At 40.7% G+C, this 13,897-nt stretch overlaps 1 protein-coding gene across 2 annotated transcripts in view; it reads right to left on the bottom strand.

Annotated features, from left to right (window-relative positions):
* STAU2 (staufen double-stranded RNA binding protein 2) overlaps positions 1-13,897 on the bottom strand; it is a 172,008-nt gene that overhangs the window by 118,173 nt on the left and 39,938 nt on the right. For both annotated transcript variants that reach the window (XM_059815184.1, XM_059815185.1), the window contains exon 6: positions 86-245. In XM_059815184.1, coding sequence (XP_059671167.1) covers positions 86-245 — 160 coding nt within the window. The remainder of the gene's footprint in view (positions 1-85; positions 246-13,897) is intronic.

The following is a 13,897-nucleotide window of genomic DNA, read 5'->3' as shown; positions in this document are numbered from 1 at the left end:
AATTAAACATTGAAAAACTAGCAATTAAATTGTTTGATTTGGTACTTTAACGTGAAGATTAGGAACAGTTTTCTGAAACACAAACCTGAGGTAATTTTTCTGGAATAGGCTCATTCTGGAGAGCTTGAAGGGCCTTCATTGCAGCATTATGTCTAGCAGCTTGACGAGTCTTTCCTTCACCAAAAAACTCACTGTTGCCAACAGTTAACTGGACATAGAAAATTTTAGGCACTGGGCAGTGATATCTGGAAAGAAGTCATGAAAAGAAAACAGCAACACAAGTTATGAATTTTAACCATCAATTTTATGTAATATAAAGCAGTTGTTAGGGATACAACATTATCTTTTCTCACAGAGTAAGAACTAACCCTCAAACACATGACTTCCTCAGCAAGACCGTCAGTAACTCTGACAGCAGCTCCTACATGCAAAGGAGCTCTTCAACGAGCTCTGCTATACTTCAGGCCAACAGCCCAGTTCTGTTCTCTTCTCAGTTTGACTCTTGAGAAGATTGAACCTAAGGAGATCCAAAAGCTCCACTGGAAGCCATGCCTGGGAGACAATTCCTGTTCCACAGGGAAGTGGCATGGAAGAAGGAGGATTGTCAGGTCTCTCATCTGAAACGTGCCAGCACAGCTGAGCTCTTGGGGACAACAAGAACTCAGATGGCAGAGAGTGAGGCAATGTACTTCTAGCCTCTTTTTAAAGTTCAAGTATTGAAATCGTTGTAGAGAATAAGAAGGAGTTCTCTTCCGAAGCATAACAAAGGGTAGGGAGAAGCCCTCCTCCAACACTGTAACAGTCAAAAATTTTCTGTGCACTGAAAGAAAAGCAGCAATCATGACCACATTGTTTTCCTTTGTTTTCCTTCCTACAGAAAAATTTCCAAATATAATGGCAGGGTTTGTTTTTCTGAATATGTCTGAAAGGCACCGAAAGAAAGATAAAAGCAAAAAAATTGAACATTTTCCTACGAACCAGCACAGCTATTATTCCTCAAAGAAAGCAGTATCTTCATTCATATCATCAACTCCACATCTCTATTTTCAGTAATAAAAATAGCTAACCCAGCCCATACTCCCTACCCTGAAACCTGTCTCTCGCTAGCAGCGAATGAAGAAAGAGACGTAATGCCATTCTTGGGTTTGGGAAGTCCTGTCGCAGCACTGTGACAACTAAATGTAAGTGCTTGTCCACATAAGCAATTTCTACAGAAAAGATGTATTTCCCCCCCCCCAGACTCAGAAAAAGCAGTTTGGCACAGATAATTAGTTCTAGTCGCTGTTAAAATTATAAATTTTCCAAAAAGTCCTCTAATTATATTCTACGTAGGTGAGGGAATTTGCTTCATATGCTTCACTCTGTGGTCTGGTCTGCCTGTGCTCCTTCCTCAAACAAAGGCTTTTCTAACACACTGGAGATTTAGTCTGTGGAAAAATATATACCTATCAGAAATGGTTTCTCTTTTATGACAAATAACTTGTACATATTTTACAGCAGTGTAAAAAAGCCCAGGATTCCAAAAGGATGGCCAAAAGCTAGGTCCATCACAACAAAACGAGAATCACTCCAAAGCACAGCAAAGTACTACATTTTCCTTCTTCCTCTTAAAAGACCCTTATTAAAGCATGCTCTCTTCATTTTCATCTGTTGACATGGATGGTGATTTTTTTTTTTGTATGAAGACTTTCTGACTTTTCATTAATAATTGTAACAGACTTGTTTCAACTATAAAACAAAATAAATTTTTCAGATAGCAGCACTCTTCAAACCCAAACAAGCGTGAATAAGCACTCCAGTCTCAGTGTCCCTGGACTTTGTGCCTAATTCTAAAAATACGTTTATATGGAAAGAGCAAAATCATAATACTGGCTCCAACAAGCCTCTGGCTATAGGGCCTTGGAGAGGTGAGCTAAGTTGCCTTTACGACATGCAGAAAGTGGGTATTTACTTTGCTTTCCTGTTTACAGTTTAACACAGTTATAGGGAATTATTAAGGCCTGGAAATGCATTTGCGTATGTAACATTTTCATAAAATTATAGAATAACTCAGGTTGGAAAGGCTCCTGGAGGTTATCTGGTCCAATGCAGTGCCCAAAGCAGGGACAAGCTCTGAAGTTACACCGTCTTGTTCAGGCATTCTCCAGGGTATTGTGGTTATCTCCAAGGATGAAGATTCCATATCTCTGGGCAACCCATCCCAGTGTTTTGACCACTCTTTCTTGAAGAACATCACAAAGCTCCTACATGCTAATGAAACTCAAACACCACAGTGCCATTTGTTAACAAAGCAGCTGTCAAACCAAAGAAACAGATAGTTCAAGAACATTAATTTCTATCCCACTCCACTGTGTCCTTCATTGCTTCTGACATACAGCATTCACCTTCTGCCTCCCTCTGCTTCTAAAAGGTACGAACACAATACCAAGACACTATCAATGCGACAAAATCTACAATAAAAAAAGTAGAGTGGCTTCAGACTGAGATTTACCTCAAAAAGAATGGTAGTTTTTCAAGTGAAAGGGATAATTTCACCCTTTCCCTTCACTAATGAGTTTACATGAAATACTTCCTATAACAACATTTTCCTTAGATGTATTAGTTTTATTTGGTTTGCAATATTGTTTTAGGGAATATTAAAAATACATTTAGGGAATATGCAGCAATAGATGTAAATAATACCTTGAAAGAATTTAAATCTAAGAATCAGGAACATGCCTTTGACACCAAACATATGTCAAACTATATTTCCAAAGTGAAAAATATTACACTTATTTAAAATCAAATGAAAAATAATTAAAAGCTTCATCAGTATAGTCACCATCAACTTCACTTCTTCCACAGCTGGCTTAGAGCTGTCTGTCCCTGGCTCCTCTACACCGCTGTATGTGATTCCTCTGAAAGTTCCTTAGTTTACCACAGAAACACAGAATTGTTGAGGTGGGAAGTGACCTCTGGGGATCCCCTAGTCCAAACCCCTGCTCAAAGCAGGTCAGTTAGAACAGACTGCTCAGGGGCACTTCCCATTGGGTTTTGAGTATCTCCAAGGGTGGTTGATTCAACAACCTGTCTGGCAATCTGCTCTGGTGTTTGTCCAGCGCACAGTAAAAAAGACTTTTCTTTTCTTATGATTAAATGGAATTTCTTGTATTACAGTTTGTGCCTCTTTTTCACTGTATACCACTAAAAAGAGCCTGGCTCCACCTTCCTTACTCATGCCCTTCACGTATTTCATACACATTGGCAAGATTCCCCTGAGCCTTCTCTTCTCTTGGCTAGCCAGTTCCAGCTTTCTCACTCTCTCCTCAGATAAGAGATGCTCCAGTCCCTTAATGACCTTAGTGACACTTCACCAAATTTGCACTGGTATGTCCATGTCTCTGTTGTATCGGGGAGCCCAAAACTGGACCCAGCACTCCAGATGTAGCCCCTCACCAGGGCTGAGTAGAGGCAAAGGATGACCTCCCTCAACCTGTTAACAGTCTGCAGCCCAGGATGCTGTTGGCCACCTTTGTTGCAAGAGCACATTACTAGCTCATGTTTAACGTGGTGTCCACCAGGACCCCCAGATCATTTTCTGCAAAGCTGTTTTCCAGACAGTTGGCATCCATTGTGTATGGGGTTATTCCTGCCCACACGCAGGGATTTGCATCTCCCTCGTTGAACTTTATGAAGATACTGTCTGCCCACTTCACCTGCCTGTTGAGGTCCCTCTGGATGGCAGAGGAACCCTCTGGTGCATCAGCCACCACTCCCAGGTTTGTATCATCTGCAAACTTGCTAAGGGTACACTCTGCAACATCATTCAGATCATTAATGAAGATATTAAACAGTACTGGCCCCACTACTGACTAGTGACTAGCCTCCAGCTACACTTTGTGCCACTGATCACGACCCTTTTGAGTCTGGCAGTTCAGCCAGTTTTCAAACTGCCTCACTGTCCATTTTTCTAGGCTATACTTCACAAGTTCATCAATGAGGATGTTATAAGAGACAGTGTCAGAAGCCCTGATAAAGTCAAGATAAATGACATCCGCTCCTCTCCTCTCACCCACCGAGCTAGTGATCTCACTGTATAAGGCTATCAGATTGGTCAGGCACAATCTTACCTTCTTAAATCCATGCTGACTACTTACAGTCACCTGTCATTCTTAATATGCTCAGAAATGGTTTCAAGATGATTTCCCCCATCATCTTCTCAGGGACTGACGTGAGGCTGACTAACTTAATATTTTCCCAGATCCTTCTTCTTGCCCTTCATGAAAATAGGAGTGAAATTTGCTTTCTTCCAGTCCTCAGAAACCTCCCCTATCACAGCAATCTTTCAAACATAATCAAGACTGGCATCACTACGACATCACTCAGCTCCCTCAGCACTCCTGGGTGCATCCCATCAGGCCCCATGGACCTGTCCTGTCTGTTTAAATGTTCCCCAAACTGATCCTCCTCCACTGAGGGTAACTCTTACGTGCTCCAGACTATCCCACTGATCTCAGGGACCTGGGACTCCTGAAGGCCAGTCTTATCAGTAAAGACTGAGATGAAGGCATTTTGAGTACCTCCATCTTTTCCACATCCTTTGTCACCAGGTCCCCCACCCCACTCAACAGTGGGCCCCTAGTCTTCCTTTTGCTGCTGTAGAAGCCCATCTTGTTACCCTTCACATCCCTTTCCATATTCAACTCCAGATAGATTTCAGTTTTCCTAACCCCATACTTGCACACTTGTACAGTGTCTCTATATTCATCCTGGGTCACCTCACCTGGGTCACAAAACCTGTTTGAGTTTAGTCAGAAGTTCCTTGTTCATCCATGCAGGCTCCCCGCTGCCTTTGCTTGACTACCTGCACGTCAAGATGGACAGTTAAACTGTTCTTGAACTTGGAGGAGGTGAACCTTGACAAACTCCTCTGGATTCCTCCTCTCTTCAGGACTGTATCCCCTGGGATACTTCCAAGCAGGTCTCTGAAGAGACCCAAGTCTGCTATCCTGAAGTCCAGTTTGTGATCTGTGATATTTGTCTTGTTCTCTCCTCTCAAGATCCTGTCACTATCTCATGGTCACTGCACTGACCCCAACCTTCACATCCCTAACCAGTTGTTCTTTGTTTGAAAGTGTGAGCTCCAGAAGGAGTGCCTCTCCTCACTGATTCCTCAATCGCCTATGCCAGAAAGTTGTCATTGATTGACTCCAGAAACCTCCTGGATTGCTTGTGCCTTGCTGTGATGTCCCTCCAACACATACTGGGGTGGTTAAAGTCCCCCATGAGGGCCAGGGCCTGTGGCCATGAACCTTCTTCCAGTTACCTGAAAAAGAAAAGACTTCATCTACTTCTTGATCATTCAGTCTGTAGGAGACATCCATCACAATATCACCCGCATTGGTATGCCCTCCAGTCCTGACCCATAAACTATCAGTTGTCTCATCACTCATCCCCAGGCAGAGCTCCATGCACTCCCACCACTCTTTCACATAAAGGACAACACCCTGTCCTTGCCATCCTGGCCCAGCCTTCCTAAAGACCCTGTACGCATCAATTGCAGTACTCCATTTGTGTGAGCTATACCACTATGCCTCTGTGATTCCAGTGAGGTTGTAGCCCTGCAGCAACTGCACACAGACCTCTCATTCCTCCTGTTCATTCTCTGTGCTAAGTGTGCTAGTGCACTGGCACTTCAGATAGGAACCCAAGTGTACTGATTTCCCAGAAAGGGTATAAGGACTTCCTCCATCATGCTGTCCTGTCAGCTTTTCCTTATTTGTGTGCATATACTTGGGGTGGGACCCCTTCAGCCCTTTTTTGTTGGTTTTAGGGTCTTTCCCGTCAACTCCACCCTTAAGTCTTTGTTTACTGAATTGGTCCATCACTCCCTCACTTGGTTACAGGTCAACTCCACTCTCCATCATTTTAAAGCTCTCTTGACCAGGTTGGCCAAACTGTTGATAAAGATGCTTGCCCTACTTGGTCAGGTGGATCCTGTCTCTTTCAAGCATTGATCCTCAAAGAGCGTGCCACAGTTGTAAAAATCAAATCTCTGTAGTCATGCTTGTTATGCTCCACGTGTCCCCTTGCACTATCATTGGTGCCCAAAATGAAAAGCAGCAGTAGGTAATAGTCTGAGGAACAGACAACCCTTGGCAGTCTCCCCACAATGTCCCAATCCAAGCCCTCAGAGAGAAGCAAACCTCCCTGCACAGCAGGTGGGGTTCACAGATGGTGGTCTCCATCCCCTGCGGCAGGAAGTTGCCCACTATTATCACTTGCTGCTTACTTCTGGTGCTGCCACAGGACTCTGGCTTGGCTGGATTAGATACTTCAAGAGCTCCTAGGCCCTCATCTGATGCCATGGCACTGAACCTGTAGTTGCAGATCTGCAGGTGGAGCAGAAACCTTCCTCCTGGTGCCTTCCAACCTTTGCCATCACAGGACTCCCCATTTCCCAGCCCAATACACACTGGTTCTCCCTACTCCTCTGGTATGGTTGGGAGTTCAGGCTCTTGTACCTGCAGGCTCTCAGAGAAGATCCAGCTGATCACTCATCAGCTCTAGTGATGTCAGCACAGTTTGCTGAGATCTTCCTGGGTCTCCTTTACTTGGTAATACAGATCCTCTGACAGTGCACACCTCCTGCAGACAAGACCACTCTCTTCCCATCCCAGCTTCCAGCACTCCCTGCAGCTGAAGGTCTGGAGAGCTGCATCCTCCCTCTGGAGCTAGATCTGACTCGAGGTCTCTGATGTACCAGGCATAGCTGCTCCAGATGGTGCTAGCAACTGTGCCATATAGTGCATTACCACCACTGCTGAGCACACACACACTGTCCTCAGCAGAGTTTCTGGCTCCCTTCTGCACGAATTGCTGTGAAAACTGCTGTATCTGCCGGCTGTCTCTGGGAGCGGTGCTCTAGGCCCTGCACTTATATGGGCTTCTCCCTAGTACCTGCTGAAAGAGTGCTTGATTCTCTCTAATCAGGAGACAGCTGGAAGAGAAGCTCAATGCAGCTTTTGATCAGGAGTAGCTGACGGAGCTTGTTGGCAGCTGCTAGAGCTTCCTAGAAGCCACAGCCTTCTGTAGCTATCCTTTCCCTGCAGCAACAGGTACCCCTCAAGTTCCTCAAAGAGTTCCCAGGAATCCTCCTACCATCCCAGAAGTTCTTGGAAGATCTAGAACTAGAGCCTGAAAACTGCTGCACTTGTTGGCTGCCTGTTAGCTGCAGCTTAGCACAGGATAAGCTCTGTCACGCAAAAGCAGTAGGCACCTTGATAGCACATCCAACTCATTACTTCACAATCCTTTTAAACAAAAACAAATGTGGTAGTGCTGTTAGCAGCTACCTAGATTTAGGGAAAATACAACATCCATCAGAAGTTCCTGTTTCTTGCTGAGTTACTAGACCTACCTTTCTCTCCATTACATGCAAAGGAGGAAAGCACATGAACCTTACTCCACTTTATAAATTCAGATCCTACAACAGGCCCTCTCTTTTTCCCTCCCCCCTCCCCACCTTTTCTTTTAAAGAGTGTTTAGGGAGCTATTTATGTGATAATATGGAAAAATGATATTCAGCCTGTGGCTCTAGAGCCTCATGCAGCTCTTTGGCATCAGCAGAATGATTAGGCTTTTATATGGTTTTGATTAAACTTTTCTTGCTCTGCTTGGCCTCAAGCAGAGTTAACAGAGCAGTGATAATAAGAACATTGCCAGGAAAGTGCAAAGGAGCACCTGAAATCCTCAGAAAATGGACTAAATCTGTGAGGATATTGGCTTCTCTGCAACATGGAGTGTGTCAAATAGAAACAAAACATCCTCCTCTTTTCAGCGGTGAGGACAGAGACTGTATTAAACAAAAGCCTTAAAACTAATCATAATATTACAATCCGAAAGTACAGTGCCACAATTAAACTGCGTTTTAATATGGAATGATTCTGCATCCTGAAGAAGCACACTCATGTAAGGAACAACCCCATGTGAAGTTAAGATATCATATCTGCCACTGATCATTAACAAACCTTCCCAATATATTACATTTGAGTTACTAAAAAGGACTGAAAACATTAACAAACTTGGGAATATTTATATAGAATTTGCTGATTATCATGCAATAACATACCAGAACAATATTTTCCATCACAAGAACATCTAAACATCAGTCCTACACTCCTTAGCCCTCTGTTGCTCTGTTCAGCCACAGAACTGAAACAGTCAGGATTTCCAATAGCAACGCTTCACGTACAGACTCATCAGGTTTCTGAAAGTTTTAAAACTACCTACATTTCAAGAATATGCACCTCCCTGCATTCTACATCATGGTTGCAAAGGCTAGGATTTTCCTTCAGATAAAATTCTTATATAAAAAAGATTCTCAGGTGATACTGGCACACTCCTCAGAACATGAGCTGACAGACACATCCAAATGACAGACGATTGCAAGACCAGAAGACACAAAAGGGTATGTGAAATCACACATTCAATTGGAAAAAAAAATGTGATACAGATAATACTTTAACAACCAGTCACATATGACCTATTAAAACAAGTTAATTTTCATCTGGCTTTTCTGGACATTTGAGATTCTTAAGAAGATCCCTCAAATAAGAGGTCTGGAAAGCAGGTTCTCTTTATTCCCTCTAAGTTTCATAGTATCAGAAATATACTTCTTAGCTAATGCGATTGGTATCACTTTAGAATAGCCAACCTGAAAAAGGATATTTGTTCTACGACTGTGACCTTGAATGCCAAGTTTCAGCAATGAGCAAATATTTACAACTAGTTATAAACCCCTAAAAATAGGGGTTCATAACAGAAATGCTGACAGACCTTAACTAAGTTGGTGTGAGCGGGCGCCACTATAATTAAATAAATCACCAAGGTCTGCTGACAATTAGAAAACTCATTTTGGTTTGCCACAGAGACAAACAAAAATTCTGTTCATTATAATTTTACTGGAATATGATGTCATAACATATAAGCATACTGAAACAATCTGCTGCTTTTCTAGCCAAAATATTAATTGCATACTAAGGAGCCCTTGGGGCCTCTTCCTTTTTGGCCATCAAATACACACACACAAAGACAAATAAAGTATTAGTACATACGTTATGTGTTCAAACTGCATTTCCTGCATTTCTCCAGATTCCTCACTGGCCTAAATGTTTCTGATCAATATTGTTACTTTATTCTTAGAAGGGGAAAAAAAAACAAGTGCAAGCTGCAGTTCAAGGAAACCAGGAAGCTTATTTAGATGTAGATTTAGCCTCCTTTTCACTATTAAAAACTCCAGTGAGGTTTTCTCTAAATTCTAATGGCCAATGTACTCTTCACCTATGTAAAAAAGAACAAACAAACCCAATTACTTCCCCACTACACGAGTGTTAGAGGAAGTATTACCCTCTCCCCATTTCATATTGCAAAATGAAGAGGAACAGGGACCAGTTTGGGCAAGATGAGGGCCACTAAAAGACGAGATACAACATGGTATGGGAAAGTTGCTCTTCAGATGCCACCTCCATGCTGAAAGGGTCATTCTCTGCACTTTTTCCCTCTGGCTCCTTTTCCATACCAACTCAATCAAGCTGGCAGCCCTGCTGACACTGCTTAACCAGGAAAATGCTGTGAGCTTTGCGAGTGGAGGGATAGAGAGCCACAGCCCATGCAGGGGAGTAGGAAACAGCATTCGCTGTGAACAACTTCTTCTCCATAACATTTGAAATTTCTCTAGGGGAGCAAGTTACTTAGTGCAGCTGTTCCCTGGCCATGTCCTATTTTTCTAAGCAGTCCATTAGCCACGTGCATTTCTTACAGATGTGAGTTCTATGTTTTGAAGAAGGAAACATCCAGTATAGCCACTCTTGTCTTCATACAGTCCACCCTCTGGTTCTTTCAGCAGGTCCACAACACCACCTGGGAACAAAAAGGCTCTCTTTTCCAAGTACTCCTTTTGAGAGCTACAGTCCATTATCCCTGAATCAGTCTAGCTGTCCTCTTCTAGATTACCTCCACATCCTCCAAAAACATTATTAATGTAAAGCGAGCAAGACAAGGTACTACAGATCACTTTTAGCCAAACACATCCCTTATTAAATGGAAGGATAATTTTCTGAAATTTCTGTTCAGCTGATCTATTTATATGGCCTATTACTGTTTTCCCTTTTCCTAATGTTGACCTCTCCTCAGATACATAGACAAGATTTTAAAAAAAAAACCATGTATACTTGCTCCAGATTATCCTTCATTCAAAAGATGGTTTTAAACTATAATGTGAATCTTTAAAACTTTAAAATTAATTTAAGTAATTCTAGATGATTCAATATTTTTTTCTCTGTATAATATTTGCTATGATCAGTTTATGAAACCAATTTTGACCTAGTTGTAGAAACCCCCTAAGCAACAGAATGTTTGATTGACTATGTAAGAATTGTAAAGAATAACCATGTGATGGAAACATATTAACAGAAAGATATTCAAAAGCAACTGTTAATTTTTTTAAAAAATAATGACAAAATGTAACAAAGATGCTTCACATTTTAAGACATAGAAACCTCAAACCTTCTCTATTTCAAATGTAAGAATTTAAGCAAATCCTGCATTATACAGTCAAGATCCATGAGCTGCAGGCAACTGCATAATGTAGTCCTCTTTATCTTTTAAGGTCTATCAGAAAACAGATTATTTGCTTCCAGTGCTTCTGCTGGGAGGATGATCTAGAAGCTGAGTTGATACTTAGGAATCTCCTAATGTTCAGCTTAGCTATACTTTTACATTTTGTTCTGTGCCAATACTATCCTCTAACTTCTACAGCTCATTTACTTTTTTTGTTATGTTTACCCTCCAAGGCAAGCTTTCCCATTCCCTCTCAGCCTTTGTTTTGCAAGGGAACAAGTCAAGGTATTTTAGAAGCCTTCTTATATAGAAGGCTACCCACTACCCTGATAATCCTTCACAGCCCTTCCCTATACTTGCTCCTGTTCTTAAATATAACAGTCAAGAATGGTAGACAATATACCATATGAAAGGCTAACAATGTTCTATATAACAGCAGTATTTACATATCTCTACCAAAAATACCTTGCTCAACACATCTTAAAAATCACATTTGCCTCTCCTCTGGTTCAATCACATCAGTTGTTCTTAGTTTATCTTGCAAATTAATAACATCAGATAACACTCCTGTTCTGTGATTTCCAACTGAATAACACTCAGGTGACAACAGAGTTAGTACTACTAGTGCCTATGGTCTTAATCTTACATTTTATACTGGAAAGTCTAGTCTCATCCCATTTCTAATGTGTCAGTCCTCACAATCATCCAACTCTTCCTGCATATCTTGATCTTCCTGTGTAGCTATGACGCTATGTAGCTACATCCCATGAACATTTTCCTACTTTTTGTGCAATCACCTTTAACAAAAATAATTAGAAAGGTTGGTTCTAAAACTGGAAGAACTGCACTTAATAATCTTCCTCCAAGTTTGACTTTTAATACTGCTGATTATTTTTCTTCTCCTTTCCCACCTTGCACTTCTTATACAAATCCCCATCTCCTTCAGTTTAATGAAAACAGTATCCTTATCTAATGCTATAAAATGCTTAACTGAATCCCACAAATATTAGATTTACTTGAGTCTCTTTGCCTAACAAATGAGTTAACACACAACATGCAAGGTTAACACATTAGTCAGACACAATACACCTTTAGTATACAATAACTTCGTGTTGAGTTGGATCCTTTTTTACTTCCATGTCTTTATTTATACTTTCTTTTAAACTTTGTGCTGAGTCTGTGAATATGTCATGACGTTAATAACGATTCCCTTTTCTTTTTTCCTTCTTTTCCTGGACTACAGACTATGCAGTACCTTCAAGCAGTATGACTAACTTAATAAAAAAAAATGACTCATGTTTTCACAATCAGAGTATTGAAACATTCCTGAGTAAAGAACAAAAGGAAGGGGAATTCAGTTTAACATAACGTTATCTAATATAGAAACTTCCAAGGAGAATTTGTGATGACAAGACGATAATACTGCCACATAACTGTATCTCTGAATTCTAAGTTGCTCAATACAGATATTTGACTGAAATAAATTCTTCAATATTTACTTTCTGCAGGTAGCACTACTTTGTTTACCATTTGCCGTACATCAACAAGTAAAAGACAGTTGGTCATCAAAAGTAATTAGAAGAAACCAACAGAAAGCTACAGACATTATAAGTTAAATACTTTGTCACAGATTAAGCTAACAAGTAATACAGCAAACATACTGAGCCAGCTATGTAGCACTAGTTACAGAGAGATGCTTCCATGCACAGTAAGTTCAGATCTCTGCTTCCACTTTTATTACTCTCTCCTTCAGTCTAAAGCCTAAAAGTCTAGAAGAAGCACTTTTCAAAGTGCCAGAAGGGTCTCAAAACCAGCCCAAGTATCTTTTTTTTAAAAACAAAGAAAAAACAGTGCAAGAGATATGAGAGGAAAAAAAGAAAAAGGCTAAGAAGAAGTAAAAGGAAAAAAACTAGGGGGAAAAAAAGATGGTGAGATGAACCTTCCAAAGTACTGTACATTGGAGACTAAAGTAGAAAGAACAAGTGCAAAACAACAATCAAAATCAAGAAAAGCATGGAACAAAATGTTATGTGTCTCTGAAGAAGTATTTTTATCTATCAACTGAATAACTAAGTAATGAAAATGGTCAACACAACTTCAACTTATTCTTGACTGCAAAAATAGCATAAATAATATAAGAACATAACAAGAATACTGCCTCCAGAGTTTAAGGCACTGGAAAATGTCAAGTGGACAATGCTGAAATGGAGATGGGGGCTGGGGGGAGGAAAAGATAAATACAGGGAAAAAGAAAATGTTCTTTTCTGTGACATAAAAACAAGTACAATAAGAATAAAAGGGAAAACATAATGAAGCTGTGATGTACACTGTATACTTAGAGGTTAAAGCAGACATCCAGAAGACAAACATCTCAAACTCTTATCTACTTCACCTCATAAAATTTCCCACGAACTGTATTACTCACTAATCTTTACAAGCATGCAGAGTGGTTACTGAGAATGCCGTCCAAATACCCATTACAGTAAAAGAACATAAACAATGTTGCATATCTGACTACAATATCATTTTCTTTCTACATAAGAAACTCATGTCAAAAAAAATCACGTCACTTGCCAGCCTAGAGACTAAGCAAATGAGAAAATTAAGTACCTTACCCATTTAATTTTATCCTATATTTATACTGGTAATATAATGCTAATAAAAATGTTACTAACAAAATCATCTCAGGCCTAGGACTTCATAGGAATTAATTAACCTAAAAGTCCACGGAGGAAGACAGCCCAAGAAAGCTCACAGAGTGATTCCCACCATCCAAATTAACTTAAACGGAAGTAACTAGTGTATACTGGGCTATATTCTGTTCCCACTTGGAGGAATGTAAACACACAGATGCTAAATTGCATTATCCTAAGTAAAAAAGTTAACCTATCATTTTAAACTTGGCAATTAGAGGTTTTAAAGTAAGAACAAACTGAAAAACCACTTAATTCTGGCTTAACAAGTCTCCTCTCAGCAACTGAGTGCAGTTACACACTCTCCTACCTCGCTAGTTATCATCTCTGTATCCTCTGAAAATGTACTATCATGGCCAGCTACAGCTTCTGTCCAGAAATCTTCCCATCTGTGCCATCAGACTTGCAAAGAAATGAAATGTGAGATAGAGAAAGCTTGGTCAGTTGGAAAGGGAGGACATTTTGTGTTGCCCTGCACTGATACTATCAGGATGCTGAAAACAACTTTACGAAGGAAGCTTTATCTACACCTGGGAGGAGAAGGGAAGGGGTCTGTTAGCCAATCATAGTGAACTTTGGAAGGGGCAAAAAGATTGGAAAGCAAA

The sequence above is a fragment of the Gavia stellata genome, chromosome 3 (genome assembly GCF_030936135.1).
Source record: "Gavia stellata isolate bGavSte3 chromosome 3, bGavSte3.hap2, whole genome shotgun sequence".
Taxonomy (NCBI): Eukaryota; Metazoa; Chordata; class Aves; order Gaviiformes; family Gaviidae; genus Gavia; species Gavia stellata.
The sequence above is the reverse complement of the archived record's forward strand: the minus strand, read 5'-3'. Positions and strand labels throughout refer to the sequence as shown.